The 11,326-nt window shown below is 39.6% G+C and overlaps 2 protein-coding genes across 4 annotated transcripts; one reads left to right on the top strand and one right to left on the bottom strand.

Annotated features, from left to right (window-relative positions):
• Positions 1–232: 232 nt before the first annotated feature.
• On the top strand, positions 233–5,024 carry LOC104604547 (uncharacterized). Of its 3 annotated transcripts, none has more exons than XM_088889606.1 (5): positions 233–369; positions 688–907; positions 1,059–1,169; positions 2,543–2,611; positions 4,699–5,000. In XM_088889606.1, the coding sequence occupies exons 1-5, from the start codon at positions 335–337 to the stop codon at positions 4,756–4,758; spliced, it is 495 nt and encodes a 164-aa protein (XP_088745732.1). In that variant the 5' UTR covers positions 233–334; the 3' UTR covers positions 4,759–5,000. The 3 variants fall into 3 exon arrangements, with proteins under 3 accessions (XP_088745732.1, XP_088745731.1, XP_010267231.2); XM_088889605.1 differs by lacking the exon at positions 233–369 and adding an exon at positions 436–584 and having other exon boundaries at positions 4,699–5,024; XM_010268929.3 differs by lacking the exons at positions 233–369; positions 4,699–5,000 and adding exons at positions 564–584; positions 4,362–4,697.
• A 2,644-nt stretch (positions 5,025–7,668) lies between these two features.
• Positions 7,669–11,102, bottom strand: LOC104604548 (putative pectate lyase 5). The gene is made up of 4 exons (XM_010268932.3): positions 10,082–11,102; positions 9,040–9,943; positions 8,715–8,920; positions 7,669–7,996 (listed from the first exon to the last, which is right to left on the bottom strand). Exons 1-4 carry the CDS (start codon positions 10,210–10,212, stop codon positions 7,753–7,755), a joined length of 1,485 nt encoding a protein of 494 aa, XP_010267234.1. The 5' UTR covers positions 10,213–11,102; the 3' UTR covers positions 7,669–7,752.
• Positions 11,103–11,326: the final 224 nt, after the last annotated feature.

The following is an 11,326-nucleotide window of genomic DNA, read 5'->3' on the forward strand; positions in this document are numbered from 1 at the left end:
AAATTTTTGTGTATGAGACATTTAGAGAAATGTCAAATTCTTGTTTCCCCTAATGCCCCAACGTTTCTTGAGACCAAATACTGATATGACACACCTTAATGGGTATTAACCTGAAGTAAAAAATAAAAAAACATTTAAAGTGAACCCCAACCAAACAACAAAAACAGAAACGTTTAAATAAATGTTTGAAAAAAATAAATAAAGTAAAAATAAACGGCCTGTCAATAAACGCCCCTTGCAATCTTGCATTGGGGATATCTCCCATTAAAGGATGTGAAGGCCGTTGGAACGGGCTTTTCTCTGACTGAAGCCGCACTCCATACGATGTCAATGCATGCTGAGCGCGGGTGGGGAGCCAATCCGGCTCAGGTAATGGATTTCGTGATTACTCATCGAACCCGCGAGATTCTGTGCCTTGTCTCTTTCTCCGTGGAAAATGGATAATTGAATATGCTGTTTCTATCTCAGCTGCTTATTTGCAGTCTACGGGCACTAACAAGCGTTCTTGGTTCTTACCATACATTTCTCGCTTTCTCAATTCTCACCCTTTTAGCTATGCCTATTATCATAGTGAAAGAATCGTCGTGAATACTATTCTGTTTTGTGTATTGAAGTAATTGTTGCATTTGAAAAGATAAGGCAAATAATTTGATCATTGCTTTACTTATATTTCTCGTTGGTTGTTAGGCAATTGGAGAAAGAGAGGAATCAAAAGGCAAGGAAGAAGGAGCAGAAAAGAAGAATGACCAGCAGCAGCGTCGGCGGAAAAATGGCAGCAGCGGCACTGCAGAAGGACGTTCCGTGGAGGGCGTCCCCAACTGGGAAGCCAGTCCCCAAGATACACCACTCTCCCATTCTACGTCTACCCCAAAACTCCACCTCCAATTACGCCCTTGCTGTCATGAAGGTTTCTGTCTTACATTCCACCTTCCTCTGTTTCCACTATGCATGTGCCCTGGTTTGCGTTTCTCTTATCTAACGTTTTCCCAACTTTGTTTTTGGGTTTTAATCATGTTCTCTGTTTTTCTCTTTGTGGGGATTAAAAATTTTGAGTGCAGCACCCTGATCCAATAGGAGGAGGATTCGCATTGGAAGCCAAAATGGAAGCGGCTGGACCTGAATGCATTGTCCCCGGTCAGATTACGCCCATTCGCTTACTGAGTCTGAAGGTTCTCTGATTCTCTCTCTTACACAACCTACGAATACTTGTTTGGTTCACCTATTATTGCAGTTGTTATTTTTCTTTTGTAGAACTTAAGTTATTAGTATCCAACTTAAGCTCAAATTGATAAACAAATTCCTTTTGGCTCTGGATTAAACGGTTTGTATTGAAGAAGGATTTCCATTATGCAAGCAATCTTTTGGACTTTTGTGGTCGTTAAAACAATAAATGTAATCAATTAAGGATGAATAAAGATAATGATGCTAAGTAGAGACCAGTGAAAGGAGTTCACCGTGTTACCTAGGCAATGCTTTCTATTTTTCTATATAAAAATTATGGTTAAGTTTACCTTTTTCCTTATTTTTCTTGAACTAACTTGTTTGCCTAGTTGGTATTGTAGCAATTAGAAAACATTAAAAGTAGAATTGAAACTACATTATATGGCATATTAGAAAGGGAATGGGTTCATATTTCTGTTAATGCAATAGCAAGATATAGAGAGAATGTATGTCTTATCTGTTAAACCAAAGATAGGAAACACAAACACATGAATGGAAGGAGTCTTTGTTATGTTGAGTGTGACAGAGATATAAAGGAGAGAGAGGATGGGCGTGCTTGTGTTAATTGCAAAGAAAAGGAAAATGAATGGCCCAACAAACCCTTGTTCCAATCACAGTTAGAAAGACAAATAAGAGTGAATACAGAGACTTTTTTAAAGAAAAGAACAAATGAAGAATTTACCATAGGTGGAGATGATGCCTTGTTTTGCTCATGGATATTGAGAGAGAAATAGAAGAAGAGGCCCTTACAAAGAATACATGATGACAGCTACCAGTTGAAGCTCTACTCAATGAACATATTTACTTTCTCACTGATATGTTTACACTGTAAGCCCACGTTATGGCTCTCTAAACTGAAAACTGATCTTTTATTATACCTTTTACACTACCCATACTTACAATATAATATGGTTCAGCTGTGCTACACCCAAAATTTGTAGATTTCTCATATAAAAAACAATAAGGTGAGGCACAAGGCTATCCTGAAAAGACACATTATCACATAGTCTCACCTTGATAACTACACTTCAGCATTCGATTGAAAAGTAAGAGAAAACTATTTTATGATAGTTTGACAAGAAGAAAGATAAACCTGACACTCCAATGATTTGAGGTTATGCTGCATTATTTATTAGAATTCAGAAATACAGGAATGCGACTGTAGGATATACATAACTATACAAGTGAAGACCTTGTCTTATTTGGCCATCCTTTTCTAGAGTGCATCATGTTTATCATAGTTATTTCTAGAATTATTATTATTATTAAGCCCAATCTTCTCTCTATGAAGAATCTCACATTTTCCTTTTTTCCTTCACAGGTCTGGCCTATTAATGTCAACATGAAATTTATGGAACCTGTTGAACGGGAACTTAGGACTATTGGAAAGGTAATATCCTGAGTTTATTGTTTGTGTTTTGAGGTTTGTGTTCTGTAATGACAGTACATGAATCAGCATGGATAAAGCAAATACAATAAGCATTACACTTCATATGTGCACATTAGATGCAATCTTTAAGAAACTGTGTTCTGGATGAGGAAGACTAGCAAAACAACTTCAAGAACTTCTGTCTCTCATATCATCATATGCTTTTCTATAGGAATACAAGACAATGTCAGGAGTGTACCATCATCATCATCCATGCCTTATCCCAATTATATGGGGTTGACTACATAAATCCTGTTTTTCCAATTATCCACTGTTAAATGATTAGAGCTTCAATAATTTCTTACTACTCCTACATGTTTTTTTTTTTTTTTTTTTTTTTTTTATCTACCCCTAGCTGTTCTAGCCCCTTCCACCTGTCACAAATCACTTCTTCTAACTGGAGATATTAGTGATCTTCCATGCACGTGACCAAACCATCTCAGTCTACTCTCTCTCATTTTATCACCTATTGGAGCTACTCCCAGATTCCTACGGATGACTTCATTCCTGACCCTATTCTTTCTAGCTTTCCACTCATCCATCTTAGCTTTCACATTTTCGCCACACACTTTTTGGACATGTTTCTTGACTGCCCAACACTCTTCTCCATACAACATAGCTGGCCTTACTGTCTTATGGAATTTTCCTTTTAATCAAAGCGGTAATCACCTATCACACAAAAATCCAGATGTACCCCTCCATTTTGCCCAACTTGCTCTAATTCTTCGGGTGATGTCCTCTTCAATCTCTCCCTTGTTATGAATTATTGAACCAAGGTACTGGAAATGGTCACATTGAGTTATCTCTTAGTCTCCAATATTAAGTGTACCCTGATTTACACTCTTATTATTACACTCCTCCTTTATCCGGGCTTGGGATCGACAGTGTAAGACAAGCTCACACTGTTTAATAACATCCCTTAGTAACTCATGCCTAGTATAAGACTGACTTATTTCAATCCTTGAAATTGAAGTTTAATGTCAGTTAAACAAAAACTTTGCAAACCATATTTTGTGACAAACAGTTTAAAACTCAAAAATAGAAATCTCATTATTGGCTTTCCTCTGTAAATTTGATGATAATTTTCTTGAAACATATTCAAACAGAGTAGCTTGGGTTGTTAGTTGGATGATTGGATAGATCTGTTTAATTATTAAAATCTGTGTGCACTGTATATGAGACAATCACCTTACAATCCTTGTACTGACGGTGCATTTATTCTGTACTTTATTGAGATCTTCATTTTAATCAGCACATCATCATTGTACATTGGAACTTGCTTCAAGGATGATTTACATGGTTATATTTGTTTTTAGCTCTTACTGATATGGAAGTACTTGGAAAGTGGGGTTCTTTCTAATTTATAGGATTCTTCCCTTGTTATTTATTATATATCCATTAAAAGTATTTGTTTTACTACTTTTTCCTCTAAAACGTTGTGGAAATTCACTGAACAAACAAGCAACGTAGCAGGGATAGAATGGTTAAGAAAACATCTATTTTGCTTCATCTGTAATTCATAATTTCAGTTTTTCAATGTATGTTTGAATCTGATTCTAGTTTTAGGGGAAGCTGCATCTGAATACATTGACCTCTTCTGTTATAAAGAAAAAAAAAAACACTATTGAGACACTAGTTTCATATCATCTTCATGGGTTTATGTAAGAAGTTTGATCAAGTTCAAGGGTTGATATGACTCTTCTTTCTACAGTTTATGGATTCAGCTTTCAACCTTATGAATGCCTCGTTTACAGATCGTTAAGGCCTTGGTCTCTGATCAAATAGGCAAGGGCTACAGGCTCGGTTTGCATGTCAAATGATTTTGTAGAATGACCTGCAAATTTTTCATGTAGCTCCATCATGTGGTTCTTAACATCTCCATTTCTACCAAGTATATAGTTAAGAAGATATACTTGGTTTACTATTCTTGATCATGTGACTCAAATTTTAATGTCTACACTGAGACTGGTATATTTGATAAGCTGAATAAATTGGTTTTGTAAATTTTGCATGCCTTTAATGAAGATTTCATGTTCTTTTCTTCCTAGGGGAGTGATTTGGCCACATCCTTGAAGAAAAACAAGGAATATACACATCCCGTCCTTTAATGACAACATGCAAGAGATTTTATTCAAAAATAGTAATAATAGGAAAAAATATCTTTTAGCTTTTAGTTTGGAGGTAAAAGTAACAATTTCAACCTCTTATATGAATTCCTTTTGCAAGGCAATCAGCTTCCTCATTAGCTGAAACAACATAAATAGTCAATTTAGCCTTCAGACTTCAGTACGAAATACCAATGGTATAGTCTCTTGTATCTGGATTAAGGGATTCATAGTAAGCATTGCTTCCTAGTATTATTTGTAAGATTTCCCTCACTTTTTTATGTTCTTCACTATCCCATACTGGTAATTTGCTTGAAACTGTCATAAAAGAATATTGACTGTAAATGAGTTTCAAATTGAGTTGATGGAGTGGAGAGATTTGTTTCTCCATTCCCACTTCTAAAAACGTATAATAAGAAAAGCTTTTTCTTTCTGTCAAATACCATAGATATCAATAACAAGCAACCAAACAAACAAGTTTGTACAGGTTTCTCTACCTTTCCCTACCGTTTCTTTCAAATCAAACACAGCATTAATGAAAATATCAAAAAAAAAAAAAACAAAAACAAATAAGTTGGTTTAAATATTATATTTTCAATAATGCTGGGTTTTGTTTGAAAGAAAAGGTAGGGAAAGGTAGAGAAACCCGTACAAACTTTGTATAGATTTCCCTAACTTTTTCTTTCAAACGAAACACAGCCTAAAGGTTTGTAAGTTCAAATTTTGTGGAAGTTATTTCCAATTCATTTTGCCCCGTTACAACTTGCAACCACTGGGCTAGAAAGTCGAGATTACCACTGGAGAGGCTTCAATTCTGAAACTGCTTTATTTGTTTGCAGTCCAATTTCATTTGCAGTGGTGCACAAGTTATGGTTTACCTTGTTTTGCATGTTTGCAGTGTAAATGAGAAGTATAATTGAAGCAAAGTTGAACTAGAATTTGCAGCCTTCTCATTTGCAACCTTGTACATCTCTGCCAATGCAATAAAAACAAACGGAGTCTAATTGCTTGAATGTTGTCTCTTTTGATCTTTTTTTCTTCTGCCCCATTTACATTAGAACAAATGCTCCCCCCCCCCCCCCAAAAAAAAAAAATATATATATATATATAATAATAAAAAAGAAAAAATATACAGAAGGCAGAAGTCAAGTTTTTGCTAACCTCTGCCTTCCCACGCATCATGTGAAAAATAAAAAATAAAAAAAAAGGAAAAAAAACAAGACAAGACAGAAATAAGGAAAAAATATTAAAGTAAAGATATTTGGATAAAAAAGGAGCATCAATCAATCTATAGAAACTGCAGTTCAATGAATTTGCAGTTTTCCATTGAAGAGTTATATGAAGAAATTGGAAACGGTTTGAAGTACAAGCTGTAATGATAGATTCCATTGCCCAAATACGCAACACAAATTTTTATAAGCTGACGTTATAAAACACTCATGACATATCTATACATATGACCCCGATCGCGATCGTTTTCTCTGACGTTCAGATCTCTCTTTCTTAGCAACATTTTTTAGACTAAATGTCGATCATAATTTTAATTAAATAAAAAATATACATAAATAATGAATAGGGTTGAGGGTTGAGCATTCTTTTTTTCTTTTTCTTTTTCTTTTCCTGGGTTTGAGAATCAACCAGCAACCCATCATGGCTTTACCCTTTAAGGTACATGTTTGTACATGGTTGCTAGTTTCTATTTATTGTAATAGCTTCTTTACAGAGATAAGGTGTCTAGGACTCCTCCCCACTTCACTCCATCAGGTTTAATGTAGAGAGTTTTATTGTTAGAGTCTTTCCAAACTTTTATTTATTAAATCTAAAGAGATATTGGTATTTTGAAATTTCAACTACTGTATAAACAATTAAGCAAGTTCTCTACTAGAACAAATGTTTAAATAAACAGTCCAACCGTCTGGTTTGAACAGACAACCCATTTTGGGGTGAAACGGAACCGATCATAAAGAAGTGATTATGTGGTGAGAAAGCAGATCTAGTAATAAAAGGTGTACCTAAAGATAAGAGACCCCAGATACAGAATTAAGAAAAGGACAAAGTGGGGGGTGGGGGGAGCATGGGCACATGATGCACAGATCAAAATTCCTACCAAAAAGTCAATAATGGCGGAGCAAAACTGCTGGCACAGACAAACCATAGTTGGCATAAATAAAAAACATCAATCTTACATCTTAGTAGCACCCACACTCCCCAGCTGTTGCAATATCAGTGGAGTTGGAGCGGCTTCTGGGCTTGGGCCTCAAACCCAAACTACATGGTTGAGCCCACCACCAACGGTAAAGATGAAATTTTTTTTTATTTTTTCCTTCACACAAAATATATGTAATGAATTATTAAACAACACGATTCATGATTGGCATTGCTCTGCCTGAAAGCCAATCACAGGACACAGATTTTATCATTATATCATTCGAATTGGAACAAAAGTCGGGGCTAAAAAATGGTAAAAAACAGCCCACGTATATCGTAGGGCCCCCCACACACGTTCCAGAACGGACTCTACCATAAAACAGTAGTACAAGTTAAGTTAAACCCAACATTGATAATAGTGGGTCCCCCATTCCCAACATATCGGTCAAAACACAAACTCAAAAGTACCGATCGAAGAGCTTTAATCCTAAAGGAGGACAATACACGCTGTCCATCGTCACACAGGGGATTCCGACCACATACTAGTAGTCTCGAAAGCGAAAAGCGCATGAATGAAACTGGCTGGCAGAGTGGGGAGGGTATCCAAAGAAAAAACAATCAGCGCCAGCTTGGCCGCACGATCATAAGTCCGTCAGATCCATGTGGACCCCGCATCAAAAACTCCCTCCACTGCGGATGAGAATGAAATGGATAACTAAACTAACTGATCAAAGCTTCAACACTCAAGAGTCAAGACAGGAGAGGGGATATGTAATTTTTTTTCTTTCACTAATAATTTTTTTTGAAGGCCTTCCACTAATAATTTACTACTACCCTATAACTTTGTCCTTATAATGAGGTGGTGGCGGAAATCAGATACAGAAATAATAGCAAAGAAGAAAGATAACACAATAACAATATGGATGGTGGCGGTGGCGCGCCGCTCCCGCTCCCGCTCCGCCCACCCCCGAAGATCATCCCGAATATGTCTGCATCACCACCACCGGCAGAACCCGATCCCACAGCCACGCCGCTGCCGCTGCCGGACCCACCACCGTTGAAACCCGGGTACGTCATACCGCCGGTGTCGTCCCTGTCAAATCCAAAACGATCACCCCCACGTCAGCAATCCTTTTTAATACGAATGAATTATGAACCCCACCCCACCCCACTCCACAAAAAACTTCATGTTAATACCCCCCCCCCCCCCCCCCCCGCTAATTATCCACATTTTCTTTCATTTCATATTTGCGCAACTTCTAATTGTAAGCACACAACCCGACCGAGCAGCTTTTAGCTCTTTTACTAGTGAAATTGAAGGGTACTGTAGTACACTGGAGCTGTCTCTCTCTCGCTCTCTCACTCTGAAATCACGCCTAGTTGCGTTTAGCGATCGAGACATGTCAAAAAAAGAAGGAATATATATATATATATATATATATATATATATATATATATATATATATATATATATATATATATATATATTTTCCTTTTATCAATGGCTCGGGCTTCCATGGTAAATATGACCCAACGTTCAACTCCAAACCGGGCTAGTTGGTAGAGTAGTTTTGATTCTGTTGGAATTTGGATTGAATTCTTCCATCTAGGACATCGAAAAGCTGCAGACTCTAACACCCCAAATGGGGGTATGTCATGGAGGTGGCGTCGTGAACAATATAATAAAGTTTAATTGACGAAAATGCCCTTCGTCTATGACAGTTAAACCGGTAGTTAACTTAGTTGTGGATAGAGAATTGGATATGAGATACCGGAAAGTGAATAACCCAAGAAGAGAGAAAAAGGCATACCTGCTTCCCCCAAAGGCACCGGCATTCATGGTTAACTGGTCAATGAGCCCAGCCGATTTGGGCTCCACACTCGACGCCTTGGCGTACTTCACCCCTAGACCCTCCCCGGATGGCACGAAGAACGCTCCATTTACCATTATGTCGCCCTCCGTCCTCCAGTTCCAACTCGTCCACTCGCCCTCTCCCGTATCCACCCGCTTTGTCACCTGCTCCGATCCGGACCCACACCACAAAGTGCACGTTAGCAAAAACACGGCAACAGGAGCGCATGGTATCGATAAACCCCTAATATTGGAGTCTCACTGTAGTACTGTTACTACTGTACCTCCTTGGCATCCGGGTTCGACGGCGCAATGTAGCGGTTGCCCTGACTGTTGATGGTGGGATTGGCACTACCGCCGATTGCGTACATCTGCCACTGAGTGAAATCGTTGTTAACGATGTGGATGTAGCCACGCCTACACCTGGGCATCCTCTGTACGAGCCCCTCACCGAAGTGATTGAACGCAATGGTCACTTGCATCCCGATATCCAGCGGATACTCGTCGTTGTGTCCAAGCAGCATTACATCATTGTGATGGGAAAAATAGTTGTTGGATATGGTAATCCCGGTGGACCCCATTATGGCATCAATCAGACCATCCGTGCAGTAGGACAGCGAGCAATGATCGATCCATATCTTCCTCGACCCGAAGATGGAGATACCGTCGCCGTCCGATTTCGTGCGCCAGCCGTAATGTGTCGGGCTAGAGCGCACGTTAGCCTCACCGGAGGGGACGCAGTGGTGAATGTGGATGTTGTGGATGATGATGTTGCTAACGTACTGGATGGTGATGCATCCGCCGCCCACGATGTGGACGTTGGCGCCGCGGCCGTCGATGGTCTTGAAGCTGTTCACGATGAGCTCCTGCTTCAGCCTTATCATCATGTTGCCCGAGAACACAATCCAGAGGGGTTCGTTTTGGATCACTGCGTATCGTAGCGTTCCCGGCGTAGGGTTGACTGGGTCACGGTCGGACGAATCCGTGACCACATAGATCTGACCGCCCTTCCCGCCCAGTGCGTCTCGGCCGAACCCGATCCCGCAATCGGCTAACCGTTGGCGGTTCGCCTGCCAGTTCGGGTCGCACCTCCAGCAGTCGTCGATAGGGTTTCCAGTGAGACAAGACGACTGGCCTTTCTCCCAAACCCCCAGCATTTGCCGCCTCGACACGGACACATTGACTCTCCTGCAAAAGTAGGGAAAACAGAGTAACCCAGATTGAAATGATAGAGAAGAAGCAGGACAGAAAAGAAACCCTATTAAGAAGAAGAAGAAGAAGAAGAAGAAGAAGAAGAGCCCAGATGCAGATTTGTTTTGGGCTTACCGTTGTACATCTTGAACAACCGCTTCGGGATCGGGATGTTGATGGGGAAGGGTGAGATTGAGGGTAGCTCTGATAAGGGGTGGAAAGGCGCTTAATAAGCAAATTAGGAGAATGCAGGTATTAAGCGGCATATTGGATGATGATATGAGGAGAATGTGTGATACAAAACCAACGCTTCCTTGTTAAATGAAGTGGAGATTTTGGGAAAATGGGGTTGTGCTAATACATGTAAACCATGAAATGGTGCTGACAGTAATGTATTATTTTTCTAGGTAGGATGGGGTTTTCGGTTTTTGGTTATCGGAAGAGAAAGAAGGGAAGAGAGGAGAGGGCGGGGAAGGAAGGTGATGCAGACATCCAGAGATGGAGAGCGGAGAACAGAACCACCTCTCCCCAGGTCCCTCCTGTCTAAGTGATAGGTTCTCGCTCGCTCGCTCACACTCCTGGTTAATGATTCTTTAAGTTTTTTTTTTTTTTTAATCAAAAAATGGGCAAAAAATCATTCCAAAAAGTTGAGAACAGGGAAAAAAAAAAGGAAAAACAAAAGAAAACAGGGGAACAAAGTGGAAAAAAAAAGGGAGCGTGATAAACTGCACAGAGAGATTAGATAAGAAAGCTCATATCATGGTAATATTAAACTAGAATAGAGTACTAGACACTTTTTTTCTGTAATCCCATTATTTTATGCATGATGGGGGGCCATGTCAATATGTCATATGTATCTGTGTTGTTCTTGTTCCAGTAACAAGCCCAGAAGCCCTCAAATGAATCTCGATTCTCGACAAAAGTCAGTCTCCGTTTCGTTTGGCGAGCGGCGAGGGATGGCTCGATGCCTCGATGGAAATGTGTGCGTGTGTCTGCAAGAGAGATGAGAGAACATGAAGAAAATCGACGACTGATGCTTGCCGCACAAAATCCAAAAGACGGTACTACTGCTAAAAGCACTCTGATTGTTCAGCACCAGTGACAGACCGACTGTCAGTGAAGGGTTTAGAGGGAGTTGAGGACAGTTTGGTCAATTTACTCCCTGCAACACTTAACCTTTAACCTTTAATTCCCTCGGGGCTCGGGTATACCGGCGATGAAATATAATTAAGTTAATGACAGAGTTAAAAGTTAACGACTTTGGTTAATTATTTATCAGAGCGTGAGTCTATGACCCAAATAAAAAAGGCCTCTGCTCGAATTGAAGGGTGAAGCTCTGAGACCCAGCCAGGTAAATTCCATTCCTGGCATCTGTTCTCT

Source organism: Nelumbo nucifera, chromosome 6, assembly GCF_055504915.1.
Source record: "Nelumbo nucifera cultivar China Antique chromosome 6, China Antique-T2T, whole genome shotgun sequence".
Classification (NCBI taxonomy): Eukaryota; Viridiplantae; Streptophyta; class Magnoliopsida; order Proteales; family Nelumbonaceae; genus Nelumbo; species Nelumbo nucifera.

Bases quoted from the DNA above. Each gene is read 5' to 3' on its own strand.
- LOC104604547 (XM_088889605.1), top strand. From the start codon at position 451: ATGCTGTTTCTATCTCAGCTGCTTATTTGCAGTCTACGGGCACTAACA. The intron at 585-687 runs GTGAATACTATT...GTTGGTTGTTAG, and splicing joins ATCATAGTGAAAGAATCGTC to GCAATTGGAGAAAGAGAGGA. The intron at 908-1,058 runs GTTTCTGTCTTA...TTTTGAGTGCAG, and splicing joins ACGCCCTTGCTGTCATGAAG to CACCCTGATCCAATAGGAGG.
- LOC104604548 (XM_010268932.3), bottom strand. From the start codon at position 10,212: ATGCCGCTTAATACCTGCATTCTCCTAATTTGCTTATTAAGCGCCTTT. The intron at 8,921-9,039 runs GTACAGTAGTAA...GGATCGGAGCAG, and splicing joins CGAACCCGGATGCCAAGGAG to GTGACAAAGCGGGTGGATAC. The intron at 7,997-8,714 runs GTATGCCTTTTT...TGGATTTGACAG, and splicing joins GGTGCCTTTGGGGGAAGCAG to GGACGACACCGGCGGTATGA.